Below are 17,109 nucleotides of genomic sequence, written 5' to 3'. Positions count from 1 at the left end.
AAAATCCTTAAAAAAAAAAAAAAAAGGATTGTAAATCCTTGGGTATTTCTTTTTGGTGTGTCCTCGGGACCTCAGAGACCTGGGAAAGTATGAAGGAAGCGACTGACGCTGTAGACAGGCACCGTCAAAAGGAAGGTATGCGGACACCTGGGTGGCTCAGCGGTTGAGCGTCTGCCTTCAGCTCAGAGCATGATCCCAGGGTCCTGGGATCGAGTCCCACATCGGGCTCCCTGCATGGAGCCTACTTCTCCCTCTGCCTGTGTCTCTGCCTCTCTCCCTGTGTCTCTCATGAATAAATAAATAAAATCCTTTTTAAAAAAAAAAGGGGGGGGGGAAGATATCTCTAAATCATTACCGGAATGACAGTATAAAAGAACAGTATAAATATTGCTCCATCCGTGGGATGAAATGTCAGCCAGGACTTGTCACTTGGCCTAATCAGCCACTTCTTCACAACTTCACTCCCTCGGGCAGCCCTGGTGGCACAGCGGTTTAGCACCGCCTGCAGCCCAGGGCGTGATCCTGGAGACCCTGGATCGAGTCCCACGTCAGGCTGTCTGCAAGGAGCCTGCTTCTCCCTCTGCCTGTGTCTCTGCCTCTCTCTCTCTCTCTCTGCATCTCTATGAATAAATAAATAAAATCTTTAAAAAACAACAACAAAAAAAACAACTTCACTCCCTCAACTCCATCAGACACATCAAGGAGCTATCCAGCTCCTCCCAGAAGTCTTCACACCGCTGGGCTCATGTGTTTACCTCTTTGAGAAGAGTTTTAGGACTTGCCCAATAATTCTGCATTTCTACAGATAAAAGACTCTTCATGAACATTTCCAGGGTAAACACTTGGGTATTTCCATGCACAGCAACAAGCTCGATTACATATTGTCTGATCTAACCATCAACAGAGAAATCAATGAGGACAGAGTAACTTCTCTTGCTTCAATGAATGCTTAAATCCTTCCACTTCACTGACTTGAACCACTGTGAGGTCACAGGATGGTTGAGAGGGCCCCGGCCCAGGAGCCTATGCCAAATGAGATTCGGGAGTCATTAACCATGGCTGCAGCTGGAGCCTGTTAACTCAGATGCTTTTGGCTGCCACGTTTCCCACCATGAGGAGCAGAGGAAGTTGATCTGCTGAGGCACAAGGGAAGAGGACCCACCAAGAAGAGGGAGGAGGAGGGAGAGCAAGCCAGAGGTGTCTGCTTTCAGCTCCCAGAGACACTGGAATCTCTCTTGAACCCTTCTACAAGGTCCTTCCCTTTAAGCGGATTCAAGCTGATTTCTGTGGCTTCCAACTTTGAGAGAAGAAACTACACAGTGGCCCAGGCAATTAATCTCCTCCTCAGTTTCCTCATCTGTTCAGTAAAAATCATCTTTCACTGATCTATGCAGCAAGTATTTGTTAAACACTTTCTCTGTGCTAGGTACTTTTTAAAGTTCTAGGAGACACAGCTGGAAACAAAGGAGATTTTCTTTTAAAAAAAAATTTTATTTACTTATTAAAGAGAAAGCACAAGCAGGGGGAGCAGCAGAGGGAGAGGGAGAAGCAGACTTCCCACTGAGCAGAGAGCCTGATGAGGGGCTCATCTCAGGACCCTGGGATCATGACCTGAGACAAAGGCAGATGCTTCACCGACTGATCCCCACAAAAGAGATTTTAAAAAAATCCTTTAGGAAACTTATTTTCTACTAAAACAATCTCTGGAAATGATGTAAGTATGTGAGAGGAGGACATAAACTTCAAATCGAATGCCAGCAGAAGGGCTGGTTGACCCAACACATAGAGCACAAGCCCCAGGTCTGAGAACATGTCCTGGAGGGCCAGGGCCACTTAAAACAATACCCATTCCTTTGGGCTTTATGATAAAACTGGGTTAAAAAGGTTTACCCTGGGGCCTCTGGGTGGGTCAGTTGGCTGGGTTTCTGCTCTGGGTTGTGATCTCAGGGTCTTGGGGCTCCCTGCTCAGTGGGGAGTCTGCTTCCTCGCGTGCGTGTGCTCTCTCTCTCTCTGCCCTTCCTCCCACTTGTGCGCACTCGCTCTCTCTCTCTAAGGTAGAAGATAAATAAATAAATCTTTAAGAAAAAAAGTTCACCCTTCCTATAGTGTCTTTTCTTCTGCATCTTGGGTCCCTGACAGGGGATGCGTTACTGACAGGCCCCACACCTAGGCAAAACTCTGTCCTGACAGATACTGTGGTTTCCTACCTGCTGTGGCTGCGGACAGCTTCTGTCTATTCTCAGTTATCAGGGGGAGCGGTAGGTAATCCACACAAGTGACACGTTAAATTCACAGATAGTTTTAAAATCTAATTTTAGCCACTCCTTTTCCCACTCAGTTATTTATCAAAAACTACTTAGGAGGCCCGAGTGAACAGATTTGGTGCAGCCTCTGGTAGAGCTGCAAATGAACAGATTGAAGACCAAAAGGCAGACAGCAGGAGGGAAAAGCAAAGAATGTAGATAATCTACAGGACGAATGCCCAAACTCTCAAACAATCTAGAAAATTAGCTGTGTGAGAGCTCAGTCTTTGGGTTGCCTAATGTCTGACACTCAAATCTATGGGGAAGCTTCCTACTTAGGGGCAAACTACCCACAGATCTTACATAAAACCAGGGATTAAAGCTTCCTTTACTTATTGTTTTGGTATAAATACAGGGCAGGGATTCTTGAATAATAAAGGACTAACAGGAATATTTAGCAAGCAAGAGCAGTGAGCCCTTCTCAACATTCCTTCCAGAGATAGGAAGCTTGTCATCACTAGTCAATCATCAGCAAGGACTTCCAGTAAAGACAGAACAATCCGCATTCTGCAGCAGCTCAACCAGAGTGGTGACAGTGATTTTTACTTTTTTTTTTTTTTTTTTTTATAGCTTCCTTACCTTAAGTGCCTCCCCATCGCCCCTCCAAACTTAATGAAAAACACCCATTCTTACGTGCATGGGTGTGCCTGGCATGTGTGCACACCCCCCACACCCACCCACAGACACGCAGGCACACCCTGAAGTTCTCCTGAGACACAAGTGACCAGTGCCAGTGGGATCTGGCCATGCGTCAGAGCCTGTTTTAAGATGGAAATGACTACTTTCCTCCACCTTCTTGGGACCGTGTGGCTCTCTGCCCAAGACGTAGGTGTCTTCTCTGATAAACTACTGCAGCTGGGAGAGCTGTATGTCGCAGAGCCATCTCAACCATAGATGTCTTGCTAGCCCCTAGAACTCCCGTGGATGACAAAGCCAGAGTGAGGCAGCAAGCCGGGCGGAATAAACACAGTTTAATAAGTTTTGTTTCCCACCTCAAAGGACAGAGAGCAGACGACCAGTAAGGAAGTTCTCCAAATTAGGGTTTTGAACCCAAGTTCTTGAAAGACTCATCAGGATGCCTTTATGAACAGGAGCCTGGTCTCACCTAAATCCTAGCTGTGACTGCCTTCCTACCCTCCTGTCTACTTTTAAATGGAGGCAGTCAGACATACCTTTCTCCTGATTTTGTCTTGAAGGCAAGATGAATATATGCAAACAAAGAGCCAAGCGAGTATTACGTTACCACATTTGTAATAGATCTGTCCCAGGTAGAGGAGGGAGGTAGAACACCCAGGGCAAACACGTTCTGCTCTGTGCCAGAATGTTCTCTTCCCTCTCGATAGAAAGGATCCCCTGGATGGCTAGGATTTCTTGGTCCAGGCATTACATCCAGTGCAATGATCCTTCAGTTTGACCATGTGTTAATCATAATAAATTTCAGGTACTGGAAAATCCTGCACAGGGTCGCCCTGTGGATCATGGGCTAGCTCATCCTGACGCTAGGTCCAGTGCAGTCTCGGGACGACCACCAGCACAGGGTCCCCTCGAGGCCTTGTTAAAGATTCAGACAGTTGTCCCGCTCCCCCCAGACCAACTGAATAAAAATCTCTGATGCAGGAGGCCTAGGACTGTGCATTTTTTACTGCACACTGACATTTGGGACTTGCTCAAGATTTGGAGGCCCTTCTCTGGAAACCCAGGAGCAAGAGATCTGACTGCACATTCTGTCCCTGCTCTAACATGTGGTTTCCAAGCAGAGGTTCATTTTCTTAGGTTGGTCTTCATATTTTCCAGCCTCATTCCTACAGCATTCCTGGTTACATCGTAGACAACAGCCAGTCCACCAGGACTTAACATGTCTGTAACTATAACTACACCCCAATCTATTTTGAAGATTCAATCTTTCCTAACCTTGGTTGTCAGTGGCTGCAACAATTACACTGGTATTCAAACATGTGACTTCCTCCTTAGGTCAGAAAGAAAACATTTAAGGTTTCCTCAGTCCCCTTGCCATGACTCTGCAGGAAGACCTCAACATAATGGGGATGATGCACCTCCTTTCATGAACATGAAAGTTGCTTTCTATGGACCAGTCCTTCACAGCTAATTTCCTGAAGTTGCTAAAGATGAACTGGATTTTGGCTTTTCAGGCCGAAAAGCTCAAGATGAACTTTGAGCACCTGACATAAGGTAATCCTCCAGGAGTTACAAGGGTGATGTAGGGAAGAGCAATAGTGCCAGCCAGTGTTCAAAACCCTTATTATCGTCGATCTGTGTGACCAAGTTAGTTTGGCTAAATGCCAACTAATGAAGCCAAGGACATGGTTTGCATCTTTTGTAGGCCAGTAGGCTTCAATCACTTTCTCTTGTGGACTATTCATCTTGAAAATGCCAACCAAAGGAATCTGAGTAATAGCGTGAGGAATAGGGTGAAATAACCCTAGGTCTGATGTCCTTTGATGACAAATCAGAAGGCTCTTCTTTAGGCCCTAAAGAGACAAGTGGTATACATGGCATGATTCCAATCCAGACAGAATCCCTTTTAGACTGTTTTGAAATATAATTTGCTCATTATAACCCAAGCTGACTCCTTAATTCTACCATTTCCCCAGAAGTAGACTTTTCTAGAATAAAACTGGTGTCTCTCTGTGGGGTGACTTACTGGGTCCCCTGCAGGCTGGCCACTCTAATGCACCTGGATCAAGGTGTCCCAGGAACTACTTCCTCCCTTTCTAGGATATAACATCTCCCTTTTGGGTCATCCCTGAGCTCTGCCCTCCCGTCTCTCCTGGCTCCAGATCCTGGAGTCCGAGACTGGAGATGGCAACATAGAGAAGCCAGCAGAGTGTCCCCATCACCTGTGCCTTCCCAAGGACCCAGTGAACAGACCAGGGGGTGACCGGGTGAGTTGTAAGATGGAAGAAGGGAAGGGAAACATGAGGTTTAAACCTTAATCTCTGAATTCTTTTGTTCATAATACTAATAGCTAGCATTTATGAGTATTCAACTTGGCGTTGGCCCTGGGGGCGAGTGCTTCAGTGCATTACCTTATCCTCATAGTCCTCTGTCTCTGTCTCCAACCACCAGACTAGAGCTCTAAAAAGTTTCCATTTCCTTACCCTCTTCCACACGCACACTGGGTAGCAGGGTTCTGAGGATCAGATCAAAAATAAAAGGAGACTCATGAAAGATACTCGTGTGTCCAAAGAGGAAGGGGAGAGGTCCAGTGAAGGGGGTTTAATGTCAGAGAGAGAAACTGTACATCTGGGGCAGAGATGACAAGAGCGAGCCAGGCCAGCCAAGCCTGACCAGGCCACGCATCCTGTCATTCGGGGGGTCTCCACGGTGAAGGAAGTGAGAACAGCAGCATCCCGTTTCCTCTCCTTGTGGGAGCACAGTGCAGCACTCGGACCAGTTACGCTCCTGGCTCTCTGCAGCTCGGGCACAAATATTCAGTTCGTGTTCTCTCCTAACATGTCAGGCTAATTGACCCCTGTGCTCTTCAGCGCAGGAAGCTGGTGGCAGGAGCCAGTGAGCTGTGGAGGGAAAATAATTCTCGCTGGACAGACAGGCCTGGGGGTCTGGGGAGGTGAGGGTCCCTTTGTGGTCACCTGTCAGAGATGACATCGGGCCTCTTCTCATTCCTGTAACTCTGGGTTCTGCCGGGATGCACCCGAGTGAAAGGGTAAGAAATCACTGGACCCTTTTACGGAACCAAGCAGTATTTTGGACAAGACCCTGAAGACATGATGGTGTAAGCCGACTTCCTGCCACCTTGCACAGGGCCTCCTGGCCTCATGATGGGGGTCACAGGGCAGCCATCCAGCCAACAAAGACTCCAGACATCCAGACAAAACCATCTTCTCCATCTAATCGCCACTCGTCTTCTTAAGGCCATAGTGGGTAGGCAGTGAATATCCCCAAGTCCCTACATCCTGAGAGTCCTCGGCAGAGGGAGGGGGAGAAGCCCCTTGCCCCATCTGCCGGGAGTAGAGAACCAGCAAAGTTCAATCCTCAAAGATCTCCAGCATCTCTTAAATAAGCTTTTCCTTTCCATTTTCTTCTTTTAATTATTTTTCATCCATCCATTTCTTTATACAAATATATAATAGATTTATATAGATTTATATAATATAAACTTTGTGAGGCAGAGTGGAGAAGAGGCCAGAAGAGGGGGCCTTTGCAGGCTATTTACAGACATACTGGTCAACGATCTCGGTGCACTTCTTGCACTTGACATAGCAGCACCAGTGGAACTTGCAGTGGCAGCGCTCCACCTGGACGCTCTTGAACTGGTCATAGCCACGGCCACAGCACATGAGCTCGCAGCCATCCATGCCCTCCGAGGTCTTGTTGCAGAGGCGGCCCTGGGTGCCCAGGGAGCCCGTGGTCTCATTGCGCAGACAGTAGTCTGGGCTGGAGTCCACGTAGACCAGGTCCTCAGGGGTGGGCTGGTTGAAGCGGCTGTTGACCAGCTCCAGTTTGCCCTTGCGGGTGATGCGCATGGCGGCTGCGCTGTCATACTTCTCCTTCAGCTGGTCCCCTACTTTGCGGAACTCGGCCAGCTGGAGCCAGCAGGTCTTGAGGCTGCAGGACCCTGAGACGCCGTGGCACTTGCAGGCTACGTCTGCCATCTTATACACAGCCTGAGGGGAGCAGAAAGAAGGCAATAAGAAGGAGCATCCCTGGTGGAGGATGTCAAGAGGGTGGTGAGGGGCACCTGAGGCCAAACACGGAAGGGGACTGACGCTGGGGTGGGGGGCGGGGGAGGAGTAGTTTTTCAAAGATCTTTCCAGGAAGCTCAGCTATCCTGATTGGAAGGAGATAAAAGGAGAACCACCTAGAAAAACACAGAGGAGGCAAAGTCCATGTCTGGTCAGCTACAAGGATGGTGGCATTTTGTGCACTTGCTTTGTCTACTGTGTTCATTTCTTATTATTTGAAAGTTGTTATGATAAATGTATCATCGTTACCACCAGGAAAAAAAAAAAAGATATTTCTACCTTGACCAAAGTCTCAAACAAATACCAACCAACAAACCGTGTGCAGTTTTTGCATGATATGGAGGACAGTCGGGCGAAAAAAATCCAGTCATATTACCAGCCTGCAACAGAGCCTGCTGGCATGGCCCTCAGTTTGCCAAAAGCTCTCCCTGACTCTGCCAAATTGCCTAAGAACTAAACAGTCCCTTTTTCTGTGTTAATATTTGGTGATTAACTCCACGGAGTCACAGGGGCCTTGCCACAAACCACACCACTTTCAAGAGCAAGACCATTATCTTCCACCCCAGAACCCGCAGACACCCTCCCAGACACCCAGAGGCTGAGTACAGAGGAAGAGGGTGGAGCCCTGTGTCAAGCAAGAGCAGGTGTGGGGGGAGGGCACCAACAGGGGTGATTTTTCCAAAAACAAATCCACCTGAAGCCACTGAACCACGACAATGTGGAGTGGATTTGAACTTGGGCTATCCCAAATCAAAATTTTAAAAGCAAAAGGAGATCAGAATGCTGCTTTCCAAAACGCTTTTCGATGAAAGCATCCTGATGCATTGTGTCAAATGGCCTTGGCAGCGGGCCCAGGCATACAGATGGCAGGATAAAAATGCAAGCCTGCTGCAGAACACTTTCTTATGCCACAGCCATTGTCACTAACTGGGTCGGGACTCATTTTTCAAGGTTTCTCACAGATTTCTTTTCAAGAGTTCCCAGATTGTGTCTTTATTCAGCACTGCACTGAGACCACTGCAGGTGCAAGAAATAGCTTCATCATCATCAGCTCATATTACAATTGTCAAAACTCTTCCTGATTTTTTTTCTGGTGTGGAATTATTCCTATTATTTTGTGGTGGAGAAACTGAAGTTCTGGAGAGGCCCAATGATTTGTTTGGGGCCACCCAGAAGGGAGTCAAGAATGACGAGCGCTTTTGCACTCCAATCTGGGGGCTTAAAAACGGCTTACTGTTGAGAAGGAAGGAGGCTCCTCCCCATGGCTAAAGGTACCAGCTCCAGGCCCAGGGCATAAAGGAACCAACACCCCATCCCAACAGGCACTTCAAAGACGGAGTCTGCAATTACCCTCTTCTGGCACAACCCCCCCCCGCCCCCCGCCCCCCGCCAGTCTGAGCTGGGGTCTCACATTCCTCTGGAAAAGGTACTTGGTGTAGCCAGGGAGGTCAGGCATCCGGTACCACTGGAAGAAGGAAACATTTAGGGCCTAAACCTCCTGCCACTAAGTGACCAATGGGACAGGATAAGCATCTCTCCTGGGAGCCAACACTTAGGGAGATTAGAGGAAAGACAGATGAAGAAGACTCCACAGAGTAAGAACAGAAGCATTAGTAAAACAAATCCAAGAGGAAGAGTGTCACTGATCTTCACTCTGTAGACATTCATTCCGGTCCTCCTTTGTGAAGAAAGACACTGTAATACTTGTATTTTTAAATATTTTATTATTGATAATATATATAAGCTCCTCTTACAGGAGAAGGCAGAAAAGAAATCCAAATCTTTAGCCTTTCCTGCTAATTGAAAAAGCAATAAAAGCTGATTAAAAAAATCTTTTTAAAGATTTTATTTATTTATTTGACGGAGAGAGAACAAAAGAAGGAGAGTGACAGGGAGAAGCCAACTCCTGGCTGAGTGGAGAGCCCAACGCAAGACTTGATCCCAGGACCCCAAGATCATGACCCAAGCCAAAGGCAGATGCCCAACCAGCTGAGCCACTGAGGCGCCTCTAAAAGCTAATTTTTAAAACATTTTCTTAGTTCTGGATCCTGCCTCCTGACAAAGCCCTAAGTGTGACTGAGCTCAGTAACTGATAGGAATGTCACAAGGATTAGACAGCTTTTATCTGGAAAATGCTTGAGCCCTTGAGTGACAGACAAGGCAATATCCACCCACTGCTCTGGCCATCAGTGTCTAAAATGGGGTTACTAGAGACTCTCAAAGGCCAAGAGAAGTTTCCTGCAAAGTATGCTTCAGATTTACTCTGTGGCCAAGATGTCAGATCCTAGGTATCCTATTAAAAAAAAAAAAAATTAGTTGGGGCGCCCTGCTGGCTCAGTCATTGGAGTGTGTGACTCCTGGTCTCAGGGTTGTGAGTTTGAGCCTCATGTTGGGTGTAGAGATAACTTGAAAATCAAATCTCTAACTGGCTGTAAAATACCAACCCAGGGAATCTGCAATCCCTGCCACTGTTTTAGTCTTCCCTAAGGAATTTTTTGTGTAGGTGTGAGGCGGTGGGAGGTGCATACCTTTGGCCTCAGATGGTGATTGATGGTGGAGGCCTGTTCCTTGGAGAGGGGATAAACATTAGAGAGGGACAGGAATCCCCCACTTGGAGCAGACAGATAAAGGCTGTGGAAGAGGTGCGGAGGCTGGGGGGAGAGGCGAGGGACTGAGGAAGGCAGGGAAGGTGTGTGAGTGAGAAACAAGGCAGATGGAAGGAAGGTGGGCCAGATAAGGGTCAGGACAAACAAACAAACAATTAAGGGCAATAAAACGAGGAGCCAGGAGAAGTGAGGTCAAGACTGTGACTGAGACGGAGCCCAGATCAGGATGAAAGCCTAGTCACCTCGGCATCTGCCACCAAGGCCCCCAGGACAGCACAGAGCGGACACAGGAAACGACCTTCCATGAATTTGACCTCTTCTTGGTGGCAGAGCGGGAACTTTGCTCTGCATGTTCCACTCGCACCGGCCTCCCCAAGCAAAACACAGAGAGTTGTTACAAGAGCTGTGGGTAGATCCCAGAATGCGGGCCAGGGGGAGGAGGGCCCAAAAGCCAGAGCCCAAAAGGTAGCCAAGGCCCTATTGTAGTTCAGACGCAGAGAGACTACTAGTTGTAGGGCATGGGAAAGGTTGTAAGAAGTAGGTGGTATCTGAACTGGAATCTTAAAAAATGAATAGAATTTGGACTTTTGGGACATAAAGTGAATATCTTAAACTTTTTTCTTTTTTTTTTTTTTTTTTATCAGTCTCTCCTGGGTTAGATACCCAAAGACTGGCAAGCAGACTGCCACACACAGAGAAGTCCTGGGGTACAGAGGTGGCCTCACAGATGCCCTTAGAGTGGAAGGTCATCTAAGCCACGGCTGCTCTCCGTGCCCTGGTCTGTACCAGAGCAACAACCTCAACTCCTAACCCTGCCACAGATTAACACCACTGCTCACACCCAGATCAAGCCTCTGGACATGGGCTCTGAAAGGAAGACACTGGGCAAATGACCAATTCTAATTTCGACTTGACATCACGCTATTGAGGACACTAAGTTTACACAAGCATCCACCAAGCCAACATCACAGATCCCAATTTGTATAAGACATTTCAATTACATTTATTTGATATGTGTGCCTGTGAAACATGAGTCGATTTTTTAAATTAGTAAGCACTTTTCTAGAATTATATCCATATCTTGTTACTGAATCACCAATGAACCTACATTAAATTTCTGGATTGATTTCTTGTCAAGAAACTGCTAGTCTCACTGTTTAATTATTTCATCTTTGGTCTCATTATAGTATCTTGCCTGGGCCCCTGAGCCAGCTGGCTTGACACAGACTTGAATGTGGACAACACTCCTAGAAAGAAGTCTGAGTAGTTTCCTGAGAGGTCTGTGGTCCCCTAGCCCTGTGCCAGGAGCAACCCCCTACCACCCAGCACTCAGACCTAACATCTCTCTATAAGGGAGACCTGGAGGGGCGCCTGGGTGGCTCAGTTGGTAAAGTGTCTGCCTATGGCTTAGGTCATGATCTCAGGGTCGTGGGATGGAGTCCTACACTGGGCTCCCTGCTCAGCGGGGAGTCTGCTTCTCCCTTTCCCTCTGCCCCTCCCCCTGCTTGTGCTCTCTTGCTTGCTCGCACTCTCAAATAAATTAATAAAATCTTTAAAAAAAAAAGAGAGAGAGAGGGCAGCCCGGGTGGCTCAGTGGTTTAGCACTGCCTTCAGCCCAGGGTGTGATCCTGGAGACCTGGGATCGAGTCCCACGTTGGGCTCCCTGCATGGAGTCTGCTTCTCCCTCTGCCTATGTCTCTGCCTTTCTCTGTGTCTCTCATGAATAAATAAATAAAATCTTTAAAAAAAGAGAGAGAGAGAGAGAGAGAGAGAGACATCTTGATGCGCATTCACACTCCCCTCCACATGGGAAAACACTGAGCCAGCAGAAGGCAGAGTGTCTGACTGAGCAAGCCCCCTGGTATCCTGCAGCAGAGGCAGACCACCTCAGGTGCATCAAAGGGAAATGGAGACAGAGTGTGCACTCAGGGGAGGTCTTCACGAGCCGGGTGCAGGCAGAGAAGGCACACGCTCTCCGGCATACCATCAAGGAAACCTAGAGTGTGGCCCAGGTATGCTCTGCACAGGCAGTAAACCATGTTCACCTCAAAACCCACACTTTAGTTTCTACTGAAATTGAGGCTGAAAAACAGTCACGTCTCACTTGAGACTGGTCATACAGACAACCTTCAGAAGATGGTTATCTTTTCCACTCCGCTCCTGCATGGCACTCTGCGTTTAGAAGTTTGTTTGCCATGGGGCACCTGGGTGGCCTAGCGGCTGCGCGTCTGCCTTTGGCTCAGGGCGTGATCCCGGGGTCCTGGGATGGAGTCCCACATCAGGCTCCCCACAGGGGGCCTGCTCCTCCCTCTGCCTGTGTCTCTGCCTTCTCTCTGTGTGTCTCTCATGAGTAAATAAAATCTTAAAAATTAAAAAAAAGTGTGTTTGCCTAGCATCTACACGTGCTTTTGGATTGGGCTTTTGGATGAGCATGAGAGCCGCTCTTGAAAGTCAGCTCTGCTTCTGCAAATCATAAACCCTAGGCTAGGTCCAATGGCCTTAACTTCCAGCCACCTTGTCTGCTCTCGTTACAAAGGTCGGGACGAGAACTCTACGTGGAGCGCCTGGACTCCTGATGCCACGGAACCTGATGTCTTCTAGAGACAGCTGTCCCGCGGGGAAACAAGCAAGGTCTGCCAACCGGCCCTCGCGCGTGCCTGTCGGGGAACGGAGCCTCGAGAAACAGGTCAGGTGGGCGATGCGGGCATCCGGGTCAGCCCTGCAGGGAGGTAAGAGCCAGCGCGGCCGGGCGCCCCGTCCCCCGCACCGAGGTGGGGGGCCCCACTTACCCTCCGCCCCGCCTCGTTGTTCTGCAGGTTCATGAGCACTCGGCCCTGCTCCTCCGACCCCTTGGCGAAGTTCTTCTCCCGCTCCCGGGCGTCCACGAACTCCTTAGCAAAGCGGTAGCCGTACTCCACGTTGTCCCCGCAGCCGCCCCACAGCCAGTCCCGGGGAAGGTCCCGCGGCCGCGCGGCTCGGCTGCAGCCGCAGGTGGACAGCTCACCCTCGCGGCAGGCCCGGCTGACGGCGTGCACCACGCCCGCGGCGCTCACCGCGTAGGTGAAGGCGGCCTCCCGGCTCCCTGCAAGGCAAGGCGAGGCGAGGCGAGGCGGGGCGGGGCGGGGCGAGGGGCCTGAGGGAGGCCAGCTCCCCGGGGACGCCCCCGCTCCCTCCTGCCCTCCCGGGCCAGCACCATTCCCAGCACCATTCCCCGGAGGGAAGCATCATCAGGAGAAGCATCCGGCACTTCCCATGGCCCTAACGCTTGGAGCCTCTCTTGATACTGAGCAGAAATGTGCCTCCTCCACCCCTTGAACACAGAGTAGAACGAATCCCTCCAGCCTCGGCCCACGCTAGTATCCAGGGAAGCCTATGTGGTGGGTAGATTCTTAGGACGCAGACCTAAACAGAGGGGAGACTGGGCATTAAGGAGTTTATGGGACCTGTGGGACCAACAGAATGAGCTAGAGTAGAAATCGCAGGACCAACAGTAGGGCTCTGTAGCCTTGCAAAAACCTCCCTCCCGCAGATGCCAATTTCTGACCACTCCATGGGCCACACGTCTGTCTTTTTCATTGTTGCCATTATCTAGCTAGAGAGTGGAAAAGACCAGGAGGAAAGTGAGGCAGAATTACAAAGTCCAGAACAATCCACACTGTTTCCCTATCTTCCATGGGGTCCACACTGCCTCCCTACTTAGAGCTCAAGTGAACCAGGTCTGCAGGACACTCAGCATAGTCTCTCCAAATGTCCAGATCATTTCCAGGAGAAAATGTGAAACGTGTTCCTCTCTATTTCTGTAGTGAACCACTTAAAAACTCATATGATCCATGTTCCACTTCAATAAAAATGTTTCTGGGATCCCTGAGTGGCGCAGTGGTTTGGTGCCTGCCTTTGGCTCAGGGCGTGATCCTGGAGACCCAGGATTGAGTCCCACATCGGGCTCCCTGCATGGAGCCTGCTTCTCCCTCTGCCTGTGTCTCTGCCTCTCTCTCTCTCCCATGAGTAAATAAATAAAATACTTTTAAAATTTTTAAAAAATAAAAATGTTCCAAAAAAATAATACACAGTCACCAGGGAAATGCAAATCAAAATCACCATAAGATACCACTGTACACTCAGGAGGACAGCTAGAATCAAAAAGGCAATGAATAGGGCGCCTGGCTGGATCAGTTGGCAGAGGATGCAACTCCTCTGATCTCAGGGTTGTAAATTCAAGCTCCATGATGGGTATAGCGACTGCTTTAAAAAAAAAATCTTGGGATCCCTGGGTGGCGCAGCGGTTTGGCGCCTGCCTTTGGCCCAGGGCGCGATCCTGGAGACCCAGGATCAAATCCCACGTCCGGCTCCCGGTGCATGGAGCCTGCTTCTCCCTCTGCCTGTGTCTCTGCCTCTCTCTCTCTCACTGTGTGCCTATCATAAATAAATAAAAATTAAAAAAAAAAAAGAAAAAATCTTAAAAATAAAACAAAATAGGGGCATCTGGGTGGTTCGGTCAGTTAAGCTTCTGCCTTTGGCTCAGGTCATAATCTCAGGGTCCTGGGATGAGCCCCATGTTGGGCTCCCTGCTTGGTGGGGAGACTGCTTCTCCCTCTCTCTCTGCCCCTACCCCCTGCCTGTGCCCACACCCCCTCTCATTCTCTCTCTCAAATAAATAAAATCTTTAAAATAAATAAAATCTTAAAATAAAAGGCAACTAGTAAGTTGGCGAAGATATGAAAAGACTGGAACCCTCATGTACCGTTTGTGGGAATCTTCAGCTTTGAAAAATTCTGGCAACTCCTCAAAAGGTTACACATGTAATTAACATATGACGTAGTGATTCCATTCTTAAGATATATCCAAGATAAATAAAAACATGCTCACTCAAAAACTTAGACATGAATGTTGACTGAAGCATTATTCATAATAGCAGGAAGTGGCAACAGCTCATATTGTCCATCAGCGGATGAATGGGTAAACAAAAGGTGGCATTATCCTCGCAGTGGAATATTATTCAGCCATACAAAGTAATAAAGTACTGGTATATGCTGCAATGTGGATGAAACTTGAATTATTATACTAAGTGAATCATGTAGCCTTTTTTTTAAGGTTTTATTTTTAAGTAGTCTCTGTACCCAATGTGGGGCGGGAACCCATAGCCCCGAGATCAAGAGCACACGCTCTACCCAGTTGAGCCAGGCAGGTGTCCCTACCATTTTGTATCTGTACTGAACTAGATACAAAAGGCCACATGTTGTGTGATCTCATTAATATGAAATGTCCATAATAAGAAGATTCATAGAGACAGAAAGAGTATTGGTTGCCTAGGGTTTCAGAAGCGGGAGGGAATGGAGGATGATTACCAATGGGTCTGCGGGGTTTTTTTCATAGGGTCACAAAAATGTTCTGCAATTAGACCGTGGTGCTGGTTGCACAATCCTGTGAATTCATATACGGAACTATTCACTTGAAAATGGTGAATTGTATGGCACGCGAATTCTATTTCACTACAGCTGTTATAAGAAATAATACATAATATTCCAAAAGACTCAGGTGTAGAGGAGCAGGGAGAGGTTCTTAGCAGGAAGCTGAGATTCTATCTTGATCTCAGTGATTACATTAGGCAGAATCTTCTGTTCTCTACTTCGTCCTCTCCTGAGTCTTATGGTCAGAAGTAGACATCCCATAATCCTGCCTTGGCAGGTGGAGACGGAAGGAGTCTGCAACCCTCAATACGTCTAGAATGACCTCCCACTTTGCCCTACTTCTTGATTATCTAGGCAGGACACAGTCAAGCTTGCAACCAGACAAGACTGGGCAAGTCCTGTCTTTCTCAAGAGGTAACCTGATGGTCAGCTTCTGCCATCAGGATGGACATTTGAGTCAGTGCTGAATCGCTGCCAGAGACCAGGGATCTATCTAGTTGAGGGTGGTCAGACTATGAGAATGAGCCACTGGGATGCTAGGGTGACCAACAGGTTCTTAGGCAGGAGGGCCTAACTCTCTCCTTGAGGGAGCCATGCCTGAGAAGTCTTCCTGAAATGGAGTCTCAAGCCCCTGCCCTGGTATCCCTGAGAGGAAGGAGCCCTGATCAGCAGCCCCATCTACATCCCACCCACTGTGACTCTTCCTTTTCACAGCATTCCTCAGAGAAGCAGGCTGGGTTTTCAAGGCAACCCAGCCCATCGTCTTTTAATGACTTTAATCACCAGAACGTTCTTCCTTATAGTAAGTTGAAAAATATCTCCCTGTAACTTCCGTCTGCTGGAGCTACACTATCTGATCCCTTCCCATTTGACAGCCCTTCCACATTTGAAAACAACTGATATGCCTTTTATGTTTTGTCTTTTCCAGGCTACATGTCTGATTTCTTCCTCAGTTCCTTAGCAAACGTGCTTTTCTGAACTGAATCACTCCTCTCAGAATTGCCTTTAAAAATAATGTGCCTGTATCTGAGCATAATACTGCAGATACTATGTGCTCTGACGGTCCTGGTCTGTCACGAAGGGTTCAGATCCCAGTCTGTCCTCGAGTGCATTAGCTATCCTTGCAACTGCTCTGCTTCTTTTTTTTTTTCTCCTAAGGATTTTATTTATTTATTCATGAGAGACAAGAGAGAGGCAGAGACACAGGCAGGGGGAGAAGCAGGCTCCCTGCAGGGATCCCAACGTGGGACTCCATCCCAGGACCCCCTGGGATCATGCCTGGGCCAAAGACAGGCACTCAATGAGCCACCGAGGCGTCCCTGCTCTGCCTCTTTTGATTGGGGCATCATTAGGCACCGAGGGTGGGTAGTTCCTCATTCATGAGAAGCAACTGGGTCCTCCTGTGAGCCTGGGAGGTACATACTACTAGGGCTACTCTCAGCCAGCGAGACATAATGCAGGGCTTCAGAATGGACAGGCAAGGTGGGGGCTTCTCTATGCGTGAAACAACTCAGAGGCAACTCAAACCATTTCAAGGATAAAGGCTAATAAACCAGCAGCCACGGGACTCCTAGAGATACCTGGCATCGTCCTCCTACAAGGAGGCAGTAGGATCGTACCACACCCTCTCTCTCTGTTCCACAGTAGATCCAGCCAGCTCCCAGGAAGGCGCCCCTACGCTCCCCTGCCCAAGGCTGGGCGAAGTGCCAGCGGCTCCCGCCAAGCTGCTCTGCTGCCCTCTGGTGGTAGACTCTTGCAGTGCTTCAGGGAGGGCAGGACTTTCTTGGAAGTCCTAGGTACACACAACAGCTGCGGGAGAGGGAGAGGCCTCAGGGGAGCCACTCCCCGCCCAAAGGGCTTGAGTGGAGGGTACCTTCCCAGGTAGCATAAGCCTGCAGGAGAGCTACAAAAGGAAACTGAAAAGAAGGAAGCAGAGGGTTCCAACTGTAACAGAATAGGGTACCGAGAGAACAGGAGGGTCTGTTTTCATTCCCCCAAGCAAGTCAGCACCCAGTGGAGTTGCCATTTCTGGTAACTCCTTCCTTTCCTAAAGTAAAGCTCACTTTTT

At 48.6% G+C, this 17,109-nt stretch overlaps 1 protein-coding gene across 1 annotated transcript in view; it reads right to left on the bottom strand.

Annotated features, from left to right (window-relative positions):
• Positions 1-3,253: 3,253 nt before the first annotated feature.
• WNT5B (Wnt family member 5B) overlaps positions 3,254-17,109 on the bottom strand; it is a 109,004-nt gene continuing 95,148 nt past the window's right edge. Inside the window, exons 4-5 of the mRNA XM_072799551.1 lie at positions 12,423-12,715; positions 3,254-6,949 (exon numbers count right to left, since the gene is read on the bottom strand). Coding sequence (XP_072655652.1) covers positions 6,491-6,949; positions 12,423-12,715 — 752 coding nt within the window. The 3' untranslated portion in view covers positions 3,254-6,490. The remainder of the gene's footprint in view (positions 6,950-12,422; positions 12,716-17,109) is intronic.

The sequence above is a fragment of the Canis lupus genome, chromosome 25 (genome assembly GCF_048164855.1).
Source record: "Canis lupus baileyi chromosome 25, mCanLup2.hap1, whole genome shotgun sequence".
In the NCBI taxonomy this organism is placed as follows: Eukaryota; Metazoa; Chordata; class Mammalia; order Carnivora; family Canidae; genus Canis; species Canis lupus.
The sequence above is the reverse complement of the archived record's forward strand: the minus strand, read 5'-3'. Positions and strand labels throughout refer to the sequence as shown.